At 44.1% G+C, this 19,408-nt stretch overlaps 1 protein-coding gene across 5 annotated transcripts in view; it reads right to left on the reverse strand.

Moving 5' to 3' along the window:
* INPP5B (inositol polyphosphate-5-phosphatase B) overlaps positions 1 to 19,408 on the reverse strand; it is a 72,838-nt gene that overhangs the window by 1,761 nt on the left and 51,669 nt on the right. For 4 of the 5 annotated variants that reach the window (XM_053577370.1, XM_053577369.1, XM_053577372.1 and 1 more), the window contains 9 exons: positions 16,724 to 16,833; positions 14,897 to 15,032; positions 11,852 to 11,962; positions 10,243 to 10,405; positions 8,772 to 9,007; positions 7,047 to 7,160; positions 3,989 to 4,073; positions 3,479 to 3,606; positions 954 to 1,065 (listed from right to left, as the gene is read on the reverse strand). In XM_053577370.1, coding sequence (XP_053433345.1) covers positions 954 to 1,065; positions 3,479 to 3,606; positions 3,989 to 4,073; positions 7,047 to 7,160; positions 8,772 to 9,007; positions 10,243 to 10,405; positions 11,852 to 11,962; positions 14,897 to 15,032; positions 16,724 to 16,833 — 1,195 coding nt within the window. Of the gene's footprint in view, positions 1 to 953; positions 1,066 to 3,478; positions 3,607 to 3,988; positions 4,074 to 7,046; positions 7,161 to 7,560; positions 7,610 to 8,771; positions 9,008 to 10,242; positions 10,406 to 11,851; positions 11,963 to 14,896; positions 15,033 to 16,723; positions 16,834 to 19,408 lie in introns of those variants that run through there. The other variant, XR_008377042.1, reaches the window with a different exon arrangement.

The following is a 19,408-nucleotide window of genomic DNA, read 5'->3' on the forward strand; positions in this document are numbered from 1 at the left end:
TCAGAAGTTTGACACCAGACTGAGCAAGAGAAAAAATAGAAAAAATTAGCCAGGCATTGCAGCAGGCACCTGTAGTCCCAGCTACTTAGAAGGCTGAGGCAGGAGGATCACTTGAGTCCAGGAGGTTGCTGTGAGCAAGGCCAAGGCCATGAAATTTTAGCCTGGGGCAACAGAATGATTCTCTGTCTCAAAAAAAAAAATACAATGAGGATATGTTCTGAAAAACGTATCACTGGATGACTTTGTCATTGTGGGAACATCATAGTATGTGCTTACACAAACCTGGATGTTCTAGCCCAGTGGTTCTCAACCTTCCCAATGCCGTTACCCTTTAATACAGTTCCTCATGTTGTGGTGACCCCCAACTATAAAATTATTTTCATTGCTACTTCATAACTGTAATTTTGCTACTGTTATGAATCAATGTAAATATCTGATATGCAGGATGGTCTTAGGCGACCCCTGTGAAAGGGTCATTCGACCTCCAAAGAGGTTGCGACCCTCAAGTTGAGAACCGCTGGTCTAGCCTAATGCACATCTAGGCTCCATGGTATATAGCCTATTGCTCCTAGGCTACAAACCTGTTTAGAATGTTACTGTACTGAATACTGTAGGCAACTATAATATAAGGGCAAATATTTGTGCATCTAAAGACACCTAAACACAAAAAAGGTACAGTAACAATAGTATATTATAGTCTTATGGGCTGGCTTACCATTATATACCTGATCCATCATTGACCAAAATGTTATATGGCACATGACTATACTTATTCTTGTGATATTAGAAAGGGGGAGGAGTGCATAAAAGCAATATTTTCTGATTTAAAATAACTGGGTATAAACTTTGCCCTGATATTTTAGTTTTAAAGCAATGAACTTGGGGCCCTCCACAATCCCATTTCTCATAATGAGTCTCTCAGTTTACAGAAATGCTTTCCCTTGGTTGCTTACCTAGAATATTCTCATCCAAATGATTTTTTGCTGAATTTTTCAGCAGCTCTTGCAAAAACGCGATCAAGTAATTGAAGACATTTTTGTGGAATGTGGGGAGAGTAGAAATGACCTGAATGACAGAGAATTGTAAATTGTCTTACTGTTCATTCATTCAATAGTCGAGTGTCTACTATACTCTGAGAAGTGATTACATGATCTAAGTACATGAGCAAAACGGCTCACAGGAAACTTTGATGGCTGACCACTTAGCATAAATACCAATAGAGAAGCATAGGTCAAATGCTTTATGAATTCAGGGATCAAACATTTTTTTTTTTTTTTTTTTTGTGGTTTGTGGCAGGGCTGGGCCACCTTCGGCTTATGGGACCAGCACCCTACCCCTTTGAGCCACAGGCGCCGCCCCAGAGATCAAACTTTTAACGGCCTGTTCGTAGAAGATTTAAGGGGCAAGAAGACATTTTCGTTAGGTTTTCAATATATAAAAAAATTGGACGTACAGAGGTAAGGACTAGGGTATTTAAGACCAAAAAAAAAAAAAAACAGCAAGAGAAGGAAAGTAGGTCAGTACAGAGAACACATCATGAGAAGGCAATTTTATCATGAGAAGGCAATTTTGGCAGGAACATAACTGGAAGGATTGATCAGGCTAGAATTCAAGGAGTACCCTAGCCATGTACATAAAAGAATTAGTTCAAGAACTTGTAGATCCCAAACTAGATTCCAAACTAGATCCCAAAAAAGATCCAGATTCAGTGGATTTGAGGTGAAGCTTTGGAACCTGTATTTTTTTTTTCTTGGAGACAGAGCCTCAAGCTGTCGCCCTGGGTAGAGTGCTGTGATATCACAGCTCACCGCAACCTCAAACTCCTGGGTTTAAGTGATTCTCTTGCCTCAGCCTCCCAAGTAGCTGGGACTACAGGCACCCACTCAATGCCTGGCTATTTGTTTTTTGGTTGTAGTTGTCGTTGTTTGGCAGGCCTAGGCTGGATTCAAACCCACCAGTTTTGGTGTATGTGGCTGGCGCCCTAGCTGCTGAGCTATAGGTACCAAGTCTGGAACCTGTATTATTTAGCAAGTTTTCTAGATTATTGTGCCAAGGCTTGTTGTACTTGTAAACCACCAGGCCAGATCATAAAAGTCTTGAATATGGACTGGTTGGTGGCTTATGCCACTCTTGGAGGCCAAGGTGAGAGTATCACTTCAGGTCAGGAGTTCAAGATCAACCTGAGCAACAGCAAAAACCCCATATCTACAAAAAAAATAGAAAAATTAGCTGGGTGTGGTAACATGTGCCTATAGTCCCAGCTATGCAGGAGGCTAAAACAGGAGGATCACTTGAGCCCAGGAGTTTGATGACACTACTATTCTGTAGCCTGGGCAAAAGAATGTCTCAAAAAAAAAAAAAAAGTCTTGAATATTTGTTTAAGAAAATCATTAATTGGCTCAGTGCTTATAGCTCAGTGGCTAGGGTGCCAGCGACATACAACGGAGCTGGCAGGTTGGAATCCAGCCTGGGCCTGCCAAACAACAATGACAACTACTACCAAAAAATAGCTGGGCATTGTGGCGGGTACCTGTAGTCCAAGCTACTTGGGAGGCTGAGGCAAGAGAATCACTTAAGCCCAAGAGTTTGAGGTTTCTGTGAGCTGTGATGCCATGGCACTCTACCCGGGGTGACAGCTTGAGACTGTCTCAAAAAGAAAATTATTAACAAAGGAGCGCCAAATATGGTTTTTGACCAATAACGCTATGACAAGAACTTCAGAATATACAATCTGGGGCAGCACCTGCGGCTCAGTGGGTAGGGCACTGGCCCCATACACTGAGGGTGGCAAGTTCAAACCCAGCCCCAGCCAAACTGCAACAAAACAATAGCGGAGCGTTCTGGTGGGTGCCTGTATTCCCAGCTACTTGGGAGGCTGAGGCAAGAGAATCGATAAGTCCCAGAGTTGGAGGTTGCTGTGAGCTGTGATGCCACAGCACTCTACTGAGGGCGATAAAGTGAGACTCTGTCTCTAAAAGAAAAAGAAAAGAATATACAATCTGATGACAGTATGTGAAACAAATCAGCAGAGAGAGAGCCGAATGCCGGTGAATCAAGGTGAGTGGAATGAGAATAGCAGCAAGAGGTTTGGTGATAGGTCAATGGGACTGGGCATGTGGGGGGATGAGAGAGAGGAGTCAGAAATGACTCAGGTTTCAGGGTGGAGTCACTGGAATTAAGGGTGATGCCATTAAAAGAAAAAGGGACATGAGAAAAAGAACAGGTTTGAGAAGAAATGCCCTCCTAAATGGGATTAATGACCCTATAAAAGAGATCCCAGAGAGTTTCCTCACCCCTTCTGCCATGTAAGGACACAGAGAGAAGATGGCTCTCCATGAACCAGGAAGTGGGTGCTCACCAGATTCCAAATGGACTTGCTGACACTGCAATTGAGGGATGAGGGCCACTTTCTTCCTCAGGCCTCATGTGGCCTGAGGCTAGCAACACGTGTTTTCTGATGCTCAGTGCTTCCCCTCACCTGTTTGCTTGCTGTGTAGTTGCCAGAACACTCCAGGCAGTTATAGTAGGCACTGTAACAGATGACAGGCTCTGGCAGGCTCTCCAAGAAAAGCAGCAAGGCTTCGGCTACAGAATGATTGCTAGCGGCTTTTGGCCCGTGGTTAAGGAACCCGTGATGCTGCTGCCCATGGTTAGAAGGCCCAGGAGCAAGCACATGCCAGAAGTGCTGCCAGCCCAGGCAGGCTCTCTGCTCAGAGCTAGGGTGCCAGCCTAACATCTCGAAGGGGCCACGCTGTTTGTCAAGTGAGCCAAGCCCTCCTGAACTCCAGCTATAGTAGTTGCTTAGAGTTGTAAAGTCTTCTCTATGCAAACTTTAAGTAAGAAAAACATGACAGCTGAGGACACAATATCAGATGTTGAGCCTTAAAATATTCTTTCCTTTTTCTCATCGCTTTCACTCATATTCTCTTTCTCTCTCTCTCTCACACACACACACACAGACATGCACAGCTGAATGTCCGAAGGATACAGAGGTTATCAATCATGCCAGTATCCAAACAGTCCCTGATTTGTTCAAATTCCACCCTCAGGCCTGGCTGCTGAAACAGATCTTCCTACAAAAGAGAAGAAAGTCATAAAACAATTATTTTCTAAGAAAATGAGCAATGATTTCCTGACCTAGGATAATGACCGCAAAGTGCAAAAAGGAGCAGTGTAAGGAGACCTCTGAATCACCCTGGTAGACGATCTGATTTAGGCTGATGTGGCTAATTCATTTTGTAGGCCTTCCCAGGCATGTTTCTACAATAGGTCTTTGGACATCTATCACAAAACTACGGGTAGGGCACACAACATGGGACAAGAAAATCCAGCATAAGAGAAAATTTGTAAGTAGTTATGTCCAGTCAGATAAAGGTTGAAAACATAGGTAGTCATGTTTCCAATAGAGCTATGGAGGGATTAATGGGGCAGGGGAGGAATCTAAAGAAAATATACCATATATAAAGCAGAGAATTCTAAATACAAACATTAGTGCTTTGGGCAAACAACATTGTAACAGTAAAAACGTTTCTATTAGTTTCAGGATACTTTATTTCCATTTGTTTTGTAAAATGACTCAATGCCATGTAACTGCATTAAGAATAACAATATGGGGCGGTGCCTGTGGCTCAAGGAGTACCACGCCGGTCCCATATGCCAGAGGTGGCGGGTTCAAACCCAGACCCGGCCAAAAACCACACACACACACACAAAAAATAACAATATGATATATATTACTCCAAAGTTGCATTTGAGGATCGGGCCCTGTGGTTCAAGCAGCTAAGGCACCAGCCACATACACCTGAGCTGGCAGGTTCGAATCCAGCTGGGGCCCGCCAAACAACGACGACAGCTGCAACCAAAAACAATAGCCAGGCGTTGTGGCAGTTGCCTGGGTGACAGCTTCAGGCTCTATCTCAAAAAAAAAAAAAAAATAGCTGGGCGTTGTGGTGGGCACCTGTAGTCCCAGCTACTTGGGAGACTGAGGCAAGAGAATCGCTTGAGCCTAGGAGTTGGAGATTGCTGTGAGCTGTGACGCCACAGCATTCTACCTAGGGCAACAGCTTGAGGCTCTGTCTCAAAAAAAAAAAAAAGTTGCATTTGAAAGGAACTCTACAAGGAAAGTAGAAAAGGAAGGTACTAAATAATGTGACTTCTAGAGCCAGATTCACTGGGTTCAAATCCCACCTCTGCCCACTGATCAGCTTTGGGAACTTAACCAAGTTATTCACATTTCTGGGCATCTATTTCCTCACCTGAGAGCTATTGTGAAAACTAAATGAGGCAATGCTGTGAAACACTGAAATAGTGCTCAGGGTGGCGGTAGCTGACATTTATAATCCCAGAACTTTGAGAGGCCAAAGAAGGAAGATTGATTGAGGCCAGGAGCATGGAGCTGGCCTGGGCAAGATACTGATACCTTGTATTTACAAAAAATAAGAAAAATTAGTCATGTAGGGTGGCCCATGGCTGTGACTTGGGAGGCTGAGGCAGGAGGATCTCTTGAACCTAGGAGTTCAAGGCATAGTGAGCTATGATAATGTCATTGCACACTAGCCTGGGGGACAGAGTGAGATCTTGCCTCTTTAAAAAAAAAAAAAAAGTGTTTGGTATATTGCAACAGTTAATAAATATGAGCAAAAAAGGGAAAGCAGTATGTAAGAATGTATATTTAGGGCGGCACCTGTGGCTCAGTCGGTAAGGCGCCCGCCCATATACTGAGGGTGGCAGGTTCAAACCCGGCCCTGGCTGAATTGCAACCAAAAAATAGCCAGGCGTTGTGGCAGGCACCTGTAGTCCCAGCTACTCCAGAGGCTGAGGCAAGAGAATCGCTTTAGCCCAGGAGTTGGAGGTTGCTGTGAGCTATGTGATGCTATGGCACTCTACCAAGGGCCATAAAGTGAGACTCTATCTCTACAAAAAAAAAAAAAAAAAAGAATGTATATTTAAAAAAAGATGGACGCAGTGGTGTGTGCCTATCATCCCAGCTACTCAAGAGGCTAAGGCAAAAGTAGCCTGGGCAACATAGTGACATCCCACCTCAAATTAAAAAATAAATTTAAGAAAGCGGGGGGATGTCCAGGTATGGTGGCTCATGCTGTAATCTTAGCACTTTGCACTCTGGGAGGCTGAAGTGTAAGGATAGATTAAGGTTAGGAGTTCGATACCAGCCTGAACAAGACCTCATTTCTGGGAGGCTGAGGCAAGAGGATCACTTCAGTCCAGGTTTCAGGGAGCTATGATGATGTCACTGTACTCTAGCCTGAGTGACAAAGGGAGACCCTATCTCAAAAAACCAAAAGAATGTATGTTGCTATGAAGTCAAAAGCTGTAGGATTACAGTTTGTATAGGCCTCCCTGGAACCTATATAAGTAGGTCAGTGAAACCGACCAGTCTTATCCCATGAAGCTTGCCCAAGTCATGCTAGAAATCAAGCCTCTAGCCTGTAGTCCCAGCTACTCAGGAGGCTGAGGCAAGAGAATCACCTAAGCCCAGGAGTGGGAGGTTGCTGTGAGCTGTGGGATGCCACAGCACTCTACAGAGGGCAATAAAGTGAGACTCTGTCTCTACAAAAAAAAAATAGAAATCAAGCCTCCAAATTCATGGTTTAGAGCAGTGGTTCTCAACCTTCCTAATGCCGTGGCCCATTAATACAGTTCCTGTGGGTCACAACCCACAGGTTGAGAACCACTGTTAGAGGGTGCATCTGGCCCTCTAGTTCTGCTGGTTGTTAACAAGTTAGCCCCTCCCATCCCAGAGGCTGGTGACAGTTCCTACAAAGGAGAGCACATGACAGCCTGAGAGACCTTCAGGAGCCAGAGGCGGAAACATGTTGTGCTGAGAAGGCCTGTCCTACTCAAGGCTGCTTCCCTTGGGAAGAACTATCGTGATAGCAGGGCCTCGCAGGGATTCCCTTCCTGGGGGAAAAACCGTCCCCACAGGTCCCTTAGGGTAAAAGCTTTCAACGCAAAACATTCTTGGGGCTGATGGTCTTTCTCAAGGCAGCCCAGCTTCAATCAGGTCAGACTGCTTAACCACAACCTACTTGCTGGACAGCATTGCGGTATAAGTAATCAACCATCATCCAGAGCTCTTTGGGGATTTCCATGGGGCTCTCCAAGCGGCTCCCATCATCTTCAGTCTGTATTGGCATCAGGGTCTAAAAAGCAGAAAAACAATAAAAACCATGACAAGGTAGCCCAACAATGGAACTTCTGCCAGGCTGGCTTCAGGAGAATGCATGATATGGGGATGGCAAACCCATGGAAGAAGAAAAGCATTTCAATGACCCTAACCAAACATACAAAATGAAATTCCACATACCAAAATGAAAGCAGGTGGTATAATCAATGACAAAAGCTGATTTCTGAGAATTGAGAGAGGGTTATGGCAAATAGTTTCAATGAATCAGGTGAAATGTGTATCTGATTCATAGGGGAAAAAACCGTGCCTGCATCATTTTACTGTTAGAACCAGAGGGGTGTGGTCTGGTGAGGAAAGAGCATAGGCTGGGGGGTCTAAAAATCTGAGTTCAAAGTCCAGGTCCACTGTTAACTCACCATGTGACCTGTGACAAATCACTCTCTTTGATTGGGCCTCTGTTTTCATCTATAAAATGGAGAGTAAGATAGAGTTCAAAACTCCCTAAATAAAAAAAAATGCATTGAAAACAAAAGCATACGTATTACCATAAATCTGTTCCAAACTAGTTCCCTTATATTAGATTTGTCTCTAGAGGAGCCTTTAAGATCTCAGCAAATTTAGTTTTGGATGATAACCTACCAAGTGATGATTAAAAACAAATGAACAGTATCACAGGCCGTGCAACTTTCTGTTTCTCAGGATCCATGGCTGAGTTTTTCTAACATTCTGCTATAGACTGAATGCTTATAACCCCTGAAAATGCATATGTTGAAACCTAATCTCCAAGGTACTGGGAGGTGGTAGGTGGTCACATAGGTTATAAGGGCTCTGCCCTCATGACTGGGATTAGCACCCATATAAGAGACCCCAGAGAGCTCCCTCACCCCTTTAGCCATATAAGGACACAGTGAGAAGACAGCACTCTATGAACCAGAAAATGAGCCCTCACTAGATTCCAAATCCACAGGTGCCTTGATTTTGGACTTCCCAGTCTCCAGAACTATAAGAAATAAATTCCTGTTGTTGATAAGCCACCCAATCTATTGTATTCTATCGTAGCAGCCTGAACAAACTGAAAAACATGGCTGAAACACTTGGCAGCTTTTCCCATCAAGAAGTAGAGTCTTCCCCACTCTGGACCAGCTTCACGACTTTTTCCTACCAATGAAATAGGGCAGATGTAGCACTATGTGAGTTGAGTAGCTTATGCCACAAAAGGCCATACAGCTCTGTTCTCATGGTTTTGCCACCACTTACAGAAGCCTGAGCTAGCCTACTCAATGATGAGAATCCCTGCAGAGAGGGAGGCCCAGAGAATAGCCAACACAAAGTCATGTGTGGGAGGCTACCTGGAGACTTCCTGCCATCACAGCTGCCATATGTGGCCTAGGCGAGACCAGCAGAACAACCACCATGGAAATGCATAGTCATAAGAAATAACTCCCTGTTGTTTTAAACTATGAACTTTCCAGGTGGCTTCTTGCACAGTACTATATAACTGATACACTAAGCAAGCTCTAGAAAGCAGAAGAATTCTTTAGTCCCTAGGAAGGTAAGTATAGGAATATCTTGTTTGACTGGCTTGGCTGCTACAAAGTTCTAGATGTCTGCTTGTGGTGTTACTCACCAGCTCACTAATAACTTCAGGTGGTAGGTCCAAGATTGGCTCCCTCATGTAGCACAGTGTATGAATGGGAGATCCAAAACAGCTGGGCAGGTAGTTCCCAGACACAGACAAAAAGTAATCCTTTCCCCTGTCCAAGTGCAAAACCAGAATGTCCTCAATTTTGTCTTCACCCGAGTTGAGCTTTGTAGCTGTGGTCTTATTTACAAAGAGCTCCAATTCAATCTCAATGTCAGAATCTGTAGGAAAGTAAAAAGAGTAATTTGGGGGGATTGGAGAAGACCAAGAGGAAAAGAGAAAAGAACATAGGAGGGGCAGTCACCGTGGCTCATGCCTATAATCCCAGCACTTTGGGAGGCTGAGGCAGGAGCATAGCTTGAGGCCATGAGTATGAGACCAGCCTGGGAAACATAGTGAGACCTATGTATACAAAAATTTAAAGAATTATCCAGGCATGGCGATACACAGCTATAGTCCCAGCTACTTGGGAGGCTGAGGCAAGAGGATTAACTTGAGATCAGGAGTTTGAGACAAGCTTGAGCAACAGTAAAATCCCATCTTTACTAAAAATAGAAAACTTAGCTGGGTGTGGTGGTAGGAGGCTGAGGCAGGAGGATCACCTGAGCCCAAGAGTTTGAAATTGAAGTGAGTGATAATGACACCACTGCACTCTAGCTTAGGCAATAGAGCAAGACCCTGTCTCAAAAAAAAAAAAAAAAGCAGACAGGAGGGAAGATGGTTTTATCAGGCAACCAACCACCAACCAACAGCATCTATATGCTCAGCACTCAGGGACACAGAACAAAAGAGTTTATAGTCCAAATTACCATATGAAAATAACAAACAAAAACATCTGTACATGCTGTAAAAATGTAAGTACTAACTAGCATGGCTCAAGCTAAAAATATGAATTCAGTAAGAAGGCACGGCTCCAAGAGCCCTCCTTGAACCAGGTAAGATGAAGACACCTGATCCACTAGGAAGGTAATGCAGTTATCAACCTGCGAACTGTTCATGGAACACCCTTCATCCTTCTGCCACCCAGCACCATCCAGAGGGCAAAGCAGAAATCAGAGGGATGATGCGGACGGTACACTCCAGGGCCAGATAGAATGTCTGAGTTACTTCCCCATCACTGTTCCCCACAAGAGCCTAGAATTGGGAGTTGATAATAGTGAGACAGAAAGTGAAAATGGCTCCTTTAACAGCAACGCCTACTCTATCGCAATCTTATGTTTTCCCTCTCTGTGAAATTAAGGAACATATAAATGACTAAAAATGCTTTTGAAACTGAACTTAGGCTCTCCACTAGCTTATATTTTATTTATGAATGGATTCTCCTATAGAACTTTAAAAAAAGTTTCAAGCAGAGAATCAAATACTCACATAAAAAGTTTATTGTAGGAAAATGAGCAAATATAGGGTAGGGTAGTCTCCAAACCAGAAACCAGGAACCTGGGAACTGGGGCCTTACCTGGCAGGAGGAACCCTCTGCTGGGGTTGGCATTCAGCCACTGCTTACAGTAAGACTCTTCATCGGGTTTGTTGATGAATTCAAACTGACAGGGTACTTGTCCATTATGAATTTTAAAGGATTCTACTTGTAATTGCATGTACTTCACATTCTGAAAACAGAACTGGGAACAAGCCAGGGACCAGTCAGAACCAGCGCCCTCTCCTCAGCAACCTGCCCGGCCACCCCAACTGGGCAATCTTTACTCTGGAAAGAAAATGTTTAAGTGTCGACCTAGGAGACCACAGCTACCACTAAAGTCCAGTTGTCTGTGTTTAACCAGACATTTGTTTGGGTATGTACATTTCCTGAAGGAGTCAAAGTGTACATCTTCTCTATTCCAAAACCATTTCCAAAATACCCTTCACAAATTCCACCCCTAAACATGAAGATCAAGTTCATTTCTGCCAAGTAGCTAGACATCTAGGAAATTAAAAGTACCTTCACCATAAACCCCCATTTGATTGACTGTGTGGTACTGTCAACTTTGAATAATCTTCCCTGTGGGGCATGCAACACCTGTGGCTGAAAGGAGTAGGGCATCGGCCCCATATACTGAAAGTGGTGGGTTCAAACCCAGCCCCAGTCAAAAAAATAAAACAAATAATCTTCCCTGTGGCTTTTCCGTGAAAAACCTTTACAACTAATTTGACCTCCTTTTCTATCACTTTTCTATATTGCCTTCTTTCCCATCGACTCATGGGTATCCAAGAAATTCAGACTCAATTTAATCTCGAAGCAAAGCATCACTAGAAAGACAAATCCATTGCAAGAATACATATCAGTGGGCAGCACCTGAGGCTCAAAGTGGGTAAGGCACCAGCCCCATATACTGAGGGGCCCAGCCAAACTGCAACAACAACAACAAAAATAGCCAGGCATTGTGGCAGGCACTTGTAGTCCCAGCTACTCACAAGGCTGAGGCAAGAGAAGCGCCTAAGCCCAGAAGTTGGAGGTTGCTGTGAGCTGTGACATCACAGCACTCTACTGAGGGCGTTAAAATGAGACTCTGTCTTGGGCGGTGCCTGTGGCTCAGTGAGCAGGGCGCTGTCCCCATATACCGAGGGTGGTGGGTTCAAACCCAGCCCCAGCCAAACTGCAACAAAAAAATAGCCGGGTGTTGTGGCGGGCGCCTGTAGTCCCAGCTACTCAGGAGGCTGAGGCAGGAGAATCACCTAAGCCCAGGAGTTGAAGGTTGCTGTGAGCTGTGTGACGCCACGGCACTCTATCGAGGGCAATAAAGTGAAACTCTGTCTCTACAAAAAAAAAAAAAAAAAATGAGACTCTGTCTCTAAAAAAAGAATACACATCAGTTATTCCAAAATCAAAACACACTCTGGATCACCCTCTGGTTTAGGAGAACAGGACATGAACATGACCTAAGCCAACAACATCTCTCTTCTCAGCTAGTACCACCAGCCTCAATTTACCGAGAAGCAGCTTGTCAAGAGACCAGAATCCAATAGTGTGACAGGTGCCTCCTGGGATTCTGAGCTCTCATAGACAAGGGATATGTAAGTTCTAAGAACTGAAGAGCCCAGTCCAAATACTCTTATCATGTCCTTCCTACCTCTCGCTTGGAGAGCGAAACAGAAGGAATGTTGGCATTTTCCATCTTATCCAGAGAGCGAACTATTTCCTCCAGAGTCTTCCGGTAAAGCTCTTCATTTATGACCTTCACCTGGAAAGGAAACAGCAGAGACTCAGTGCCTTCACTTCTGCCCCTTTCTTGTTTTCCAGTAAAGAGGACTTTCATGGCGTTGGGAAATAGTAGCTGATAAGACAGAAAGTAAAGGCTAAATAAATTTAATTAATTTACAAAGCACCTAATTACCAATAGATCAGAAAGATCCCCAGAGGCAAAGCTTGTGTTGAAAACAATTGCTTCCTGATTGGTCAAAGGAAGATACATGGTCGGCAGTTAGTTCTACAGGTCCTAGGTCTGCCAGGTCGTAGGTCCCTCCAGTCATACCGTCCCAGCCTGCTCAGTGCCTACTTCTACTTTGCCTGCTGCCGCCACAGGCTGGCAGTGAGAAATTGTTCCAGGGCTTTGATTTAAAGCAGCCATTTCTCAAGTTTTTGTTTTTTTTTTTTTTTGCAGTTTTTGGCCAGGACCATGTTTGAACCCGCCACCTCTGGCATATGGGACTGGCGCCCTACTCCTTGAGCCACAGGCGCCACCCCATTTCTCAAGCTGTTTTAACCTATGCTCTATCGGCAAGAAAGATTTTGTTAGACTTTCTTTTCTGTGTTTTTAACTATAAACATTTTTTAAATTTTCCAATAATACAACTTTAATGATGACATTCATTAGGCTTTTCCAAACTACCCCCACCCTTACAGATTCTAATATTCATACCCTTGAAAATTGGTAATATGAAGAAACAAAGAAGGAAACTGAAAAAGAAATAAAAATAGGGCGGTGCGTGTGGCTAAGTGGGCAGGGCGCCGGCCCCATATATGGAGGGTGGCGGGTTGGAACCCAGCCCCGGCCAAACTGCAACAAAAAAATAGCAGAGTGTTGTGGTGGGTGCCTGTAGTCCCAGCTACTCAGGAGGTTGAGGCAAGAGAATCGCCTAAGCCCAGGAGTTGGAGGTTGCTGTAAGCTGTGTGACGCCATGGCACTCTACCAAGGGCAATAAAGTAAGACTCTGTCTCTACAATGTTTTTTAAAGATTACTAAAAGCCAGCTCAGTGCCTGTAGCTCAGCAGCTAGGGCGCCAGCCACATACACCAGAGTTGGTGGGTTCAAACCCAGCCTGGGCCTGCCAAACAATGACAACTACAACCAAAAAATAGCCAGGCATTGGCTTGGCGCCTGTGGCTCAAGTGGCTAAGGCGCCAGCCACATACACCTGAGCTGGCAGGCCCAGGTGGGTTCGAATCCAGCCCAGGCCTGCCAAACAACAATGACGGCTGCAACCAAAAAAAAAAAAGCCAGGTGTTGTGCCAGGTGCCTGTAGTCCCAGCTACTTGGGAAGCGGAGGCAGGAGAATCACTTGAGCCCAGGAATTGGAGGTTGCTGTGAGCTGTGATGCCATAGCACTCTACCCAAGGCGACAGCTTGAGGCTCTGTCTCAAATAATAAAAAAATAGCTAAGCGTTGTGGTGGGCGCCTGTAGTCTTCCCGCCCCCAACCCCACCCCCCACAACAAAAAACGTAGGACCTTTACTGTCATGGAAAGGTCTCCTAAGGCATATTCAGTAGGGGGAAAAATGTTCTCTGAGCACTAAGTTTAATATGATCTCTTTTGGGCAGCACCTGTGGTTCAGTGAATAGGGCACTGGCCCCCTATACCGAGGGTGGTGGATTCAAACCCGGGCCTGGCCAAACTGCAACGAAAAAATAGCTAGTTCTGGTGGGCACCTTAGTCCCAGCTACACGGGAGGCTGAGGCAAGAGAATTGAAGGAGTTGAAGTCCAGGAGTCCAGGAGTTGAAGGTTGCTGTGAGCTGTGACGCCACAGCACCTTACCAAGAATGATAAAGTGAGACCCTGTCTCTAACAACAACAAAAAAAAAAGATCTCTTTTACAACAATGGAAAAAATACTCTATGATGTATACAGAATACTGATGCACTCATTTATAAATGCATAGAGAAAAAACTCTGGAAAGATACAGTTCAAAAAGCAAAAGTAAACATCTCTGCATATATAAAAATATAGAGGTATAGCCAAACAATTATTTTTTATTTATTAATTTTTTTCTTTTTTTTTTTTTGTAGAGACTGAGTTTTACTTTATGGCCCTCGGTAGAGTGCCATGGCATCACACAGCTCACAGCAACCTCCAACTCCTGGGCTTAAGCGATTCTTTTGCCTCAGCCTCCTGAGTAGCTGGGACTACAGGTGCCTGCCACAACACCCGGCTATTTTTTTGTTGCAGTTTGGCCAGGGCCGGGATTGAACCTGCCACCCTCAGTATATGGGGCCGGCACCTTACCGAATGAGCCACAGGGGCCACCCTATTAATTTTTTCTTTTTTTGAGTTAGAGTCTCACTTTGTCAACCTTGGTAGAGTGCTGTGGCATCACAGCTCACAGCAACCTCAAACTCTTGGGCTCAAGTGAATCTCTTGCCTCAGCCTCCCAAGTAGCTGGGACTACAGGCGCCCGCCACAACACCTGGCTATTTTTAGAGATGAGGTCTCTCTCTGGCTCATACTAGTTTCTAATCAAACAATTATTGATTCAATCTAAACAAAAATAGTTGTTAAAAGGAGCTTCCTCACACTCAAGGAGAGAGGAAGAAACCAGAAAGGCAAGACATGTTCTGGAGGCCAGGCCCCTCATGTCTGTAATCCTAGCACTCTAGGAGGCCAAGGCAGGTGGATTGCTTGAGCTCAGGAGTTTGAGACCAGTCGGAGCAAGAGTCAGACCCTGTCTCTAAAAATAGCCAGGTGTTGTGGCAAGTGACTGTAGTCCCAGCTACTCAGGAGGCTGAGTCAAGAGAACTGCTTGAGCCCAAGTTATTGAGGTTGCCGTGAGCTACGACACTTGACACTCTACGGAAGGTAACAAAATGAGACTGTGTCAAAAAAAAAAAAAGATAAGGTCTTGGTTGTGAGAACCAATTCCCTACAGAAGGATGACAACAGGTACCAGGTGCCCACCTACCCCAATGTCAAACACTGAGCTGACAGGCTTGTGGTCACTGGTCTTCAGGGCCATGTGGCTCTGGTAACTCAGCTGAGTGATGTTTTTCCCTTTCCAGAGGATCCGGTCACACCAGGCAGGAGCACGACACTTCTCACTGAAATGCAAAGTCCACACTGGGTGCACTGACAGAAACAGCAGTGCCTGCTGTTGGCTAGTGCCCTGGTGTGGGAGGAGAATGATGAACCAGAACCTTCATGTCCCTGCAGCCTGGTCACCGGGGACAGCAGTCTGGGCCGACCAACGGATATCATATATCCTCTAAGTATCATTCAAAACAACTAGAAAAGCTCAAAGCCAAAACACAGTTCAGACTGATTCTCTGCTCTTTACCCTCCTATGAGGATTAGGAGTTTAAAAAGGCAATCTGAGAGTAAGCACTCGGTCCTGAGGAGATGGTGGTTGCAGGCTGTGGTGGCACACAGTCCCAGTTACTTTAGAGGCTAAGGCAAGAGCTTAGGAGTTCAAGGCCAACCTGGGGAATACAGTGAGCCCCTGCTTCTAAAATAGTTAAAAAGGCCAAGCTTGGTCACTCACACCTGTAATCCTGGCACTCCGGGAGGCTGGGGTAGGTGATTGCTTGAGGTCAGGAGTTTGAGACCAGCCTAAGCAAGAGCGAGACCCCATCTCTACTAAAAATAGAACAACTAGCCAGGCATAGTGACACGCCTGTAATCCCACCTACTCAGGAGGCTGAGCAAGAGGATTGCTCAAGCCCAGGTGATTGAGGTTTCTGTGAGCTATGACGCCCCCACTCTACTCAAGGCAACAGAGTGAGATTCTGTCCCAACAAAAAGAATTTAAAAAATTGAAAAAAATTAAAAGATGGTAGTTAAGAGAACAGGTTCTGTATTCCCACTTCCTAGGTTCAAATTCTGCCTCTATCACTTGTCTGCTTGGGGAACTCTTTAATTTTTCTATGTCTTGGTCCCCAGTTGAATAAAATGAGAATAAATCATACTTAACTCAATGAGTTATTGAGTTATTAAATGAGAAAATACAGGTAAAGTGTATCAAATAGTACATGTTAAGCACTAATAAAAACAATTAACTACTATGAAATACTACTATGTAATAACCAAGCATATGCTAAGTTAGTTGGAATCATCTTCCCTAGACATAGTTAAAAACTAAATTAATATAAGGCGGCGCCTGTAGCTCAGTGAGTAGGGTACTGACCCCATAGTCTGAGGGTGGCGGGTTTGAACCCGGCCCTGGCCAAACTGCAACAACAACAAAAATAGCCAGGCATTGTGGCAGGTACCTGTAGTCCCAGCTACTCCAGCGGCTGAGGCAAGAGAATCACCTAAACCCAACAGCTAGAGGTTGCTGTGAGCTGTGACGCCATGGCACTCTACCGAGGGTGACAAAATGAGACTCTGTCGCCAAAAAAAAAAAAAAAAAAGTAAATTAAATCAAAAATTATTATGTAAGCCAGGCATGGTGGCTTACACCTGTAGTCCTAGTTACTCAGGAGGCTAATGTGGGTGGATTGCTTGAACTCAGGAGTTCAAGGCTGCAGTGAACTATGATTATACTACTGTACTCCAGCCCAGGCAACAAAGGAGAACTCTGTTGTTTAAAAAAAGAAAAAAAGAATTATTATGAAACAAAGGCTAAGGCAGTCAAAAGAAAACACATGGGAAGGCAAAATTGCTTAATTGAATACAAAACATGGGGGGGAAATCACAAAAAATGTATTTTCTCTTTCAAGTCCACAAGGGCAAGTGCTTCTCAGAATTTCTGAGTTTCCATTTGCTCAATCCTTTGAAGCAACCTCTGACCTACCTGGTATCCCAGTTGTCAGAGCCGGTATCATACTTATAGGTAGGTTGGAATGTGAGCTCACCCTCTGTGAAGCCTTCAAAAATAGTCTTCGCAGCCACCTGAATTTTCAGCTATACAAAAGGATGAGGGGGAAAAAACTCAGAATAAATAGGTCAAACTTTGAGTTAGCAGAGAAAAGAAAATCAATATGGAATTCAAATCCTATCCCAAAGGGAAATGCCCCATAAGAAAGGTATTCTACAAGACCTTGAGTTAACTAACTCCTAGAGAGGATACATTAACCATCACTTCACCTGGAAATAGTCTTTAAGGCTCTATTATAATAGCATACCTATACCCAAAGGGCCTGAGTACCATCTTCTTGAGATGTCCCTAAGAGATTAAGTACCACTCGACCTTGTTTTTCCCCTTCAGGTATCAAATAATACTTTGTCTATGTAGCACAGCTGCTCTAAATGTACACAAAGATAGAAATGTGTTGTCAGATTGGTTATGTGAATTGCGGGAAGCTCCGTGCCTTGCTTTCTTCATCTATACATTTTGGGTCATTTGAACTACCACCTTAGAAGAGGGCCTGACACATTATGAAAATAGTTAGCAACCTTCCTATTGTATTCATTTTAGGAGCTCCTTCCAGATCACCCTCTCAGCAAGAGATAAAAACCACAGGTGCCTACCCAGAAGAAAAAAAAAAATCATTTTATCATAAGGACATTTGCACTATGCTGTTTATCACAGCTCAATTTACAATCGCCAAAATGTGAGGGGGAAGGGGAGAAGAGGGCAGGGGGTAGGATGGGTGGAGGGAGGGTAATTGGTGGGAGCTCACCTACAGTGCATCTTACAAGGGTACATGTGAAATTTACTAAGTGTAGAATATAAATGTCTTAACACAATAACTAAGAAAATGCCACAAAGGCTATGTTAACCAGTTTGATGAAAGTATTTCAAAATGGGCAAAACCTGCAGCTCAGTGGGTAGGGCGTCAGCCCCATATACTGAGGGTAGCGGGTTCAAACCTGGCCCCGGCCAAATTGCAACATAAAAATAGCCAGGCGTTGTGGCAGGCGCCTATAGTCCCTACTACTGGAGAATCGCCTAAGCCCAGGAGTTGGAAGTTGCTGTGAGCTGTGTGACGCCATGGCACTCTACGGAGGGCGATAAAATGAGATTCTGTCTCTACACACACACACACACACACAAAAAAAAAATTTCAAATTGTATATAAAACCAGTATATTGTACCCCATGATTGCATTAATGTGCACGGCTATGATTTAATTAAAAAAAAAAAAAAGAAACTTCTATATACCTATTAAAAAAAAAAAATCGCCAAAATGTGGAAATAACCTAAATGCCCACCAACTCAGGTATGGATTAATAAGCTGTGGTATATGTATACCACAGAATACTATTCAGCTATTAAAAGAGATGGAGACTTTACATCTTTTGTATTAATCTGGATTGAGGTGGAACACATTCTTCTTAGTGAAGCATCACAAGAATGGAGAAGCAAGAATCCAATGTATTCAATTTTAATATGAAGGCAGTAGATGATCTAATACAAGGTGGAAGGTAGAGGATTGAGAGCAAGGAGAGGAGAGAATGAAGTGGGGGGATTACAGAGTATAACACATCTCTTTCGGGAAGGCCACAATTGTAAGAGGGACTTTACGTAACAAACATCTTCCCCAGAGCACCAAACTTGGCATTGCATGGACTAGTGAAGCACTGTCAGTTCTAACACTGGGGACAGGGAAGGCTATTGCCAAATTCCTAAAAATATAATTTTTATTTTTTTTTTTTTGAGACAGAGTCTCACTTTATCGCCCTCGGTAGAGTGCCATAGCATCACAGCCCACAGCAATCTCAAACTCTTGGGCTCAAGCGATTCTCTTGCCTCAGCCTCCCAAGTAGGTAGGACTATGCCCACCGGCCACAGTGCCTGGATGTTTTTAGAGACGAGGTCTGGCTCTGGCTCAGGCTGGTCTTGAAACCATAAGCTCAGGCAATCCACCCACGGTGGCCTCCCAGAGTGCTAGGACTACAAGTGTAAACCACCACACCTGGCCTGAAAATATAATTTCCTTTAAAAACTGTTAAGTAGGGCAGCACCTGTAGCTCAGTGGGTAGGGCGGGTTCCAACCCAGCCTGGGCCTGCTAAAAAACAACAACTGCAACAACAACAAAAACAGCTGGGCATTGTGGCGGGCACCTGTAGTCCCAGCTACTTGGGAGGCTGAGGCAAGAGAATTGCTTAAGCCCAAGAGTTTTATGTTGCTATAAGCTGTGACACCATAGCACTCTACAGAGAGCGACAAAGTGAGACTGTCTCAAAAAAAAAAAACTATTAAATAAAAGGGAGGAGGATATAGTAAAAATTTAGGTATGAATGTAAGTCGATGCTTTTTAAATGGATACGTACAGGCTTTAAAACCATCTGGAAAGCAGATAACACAAAAAATATGTAATAATACTTCAGGAAAGATCAGAAAAGCAGGCAAATGAAGATGAGCATCAAACTACAAGGGAAGTTAAAATGCTTCAGTCCAGAACCAGACGGGATAAACAGAGCAAGAGAGAACAGACTGGGTTACCCCTGACATGGAGATTAAGAGTGAAAAAAAAGTAATTTATCAAGGAAACGAGTTGGAGAGAAAAAAAAAATGCGTCAATAAAGAAATGA

The sequence above is a fragment of the Nycticebus coucang genome, chromosome 22 (assembly GCF_027406575.1).
Source record: "Nycticebus coucang isolate mNycCou1 chromosome 22, mNycCou1.pri, whole genome shotgun sequence".
Taxonomy (NCBI): Eukaryota; Metazoa; Chordata; class Mammalia; order Primates; family Lorisidae; genus Nycticebus; species Nycticebus coucang.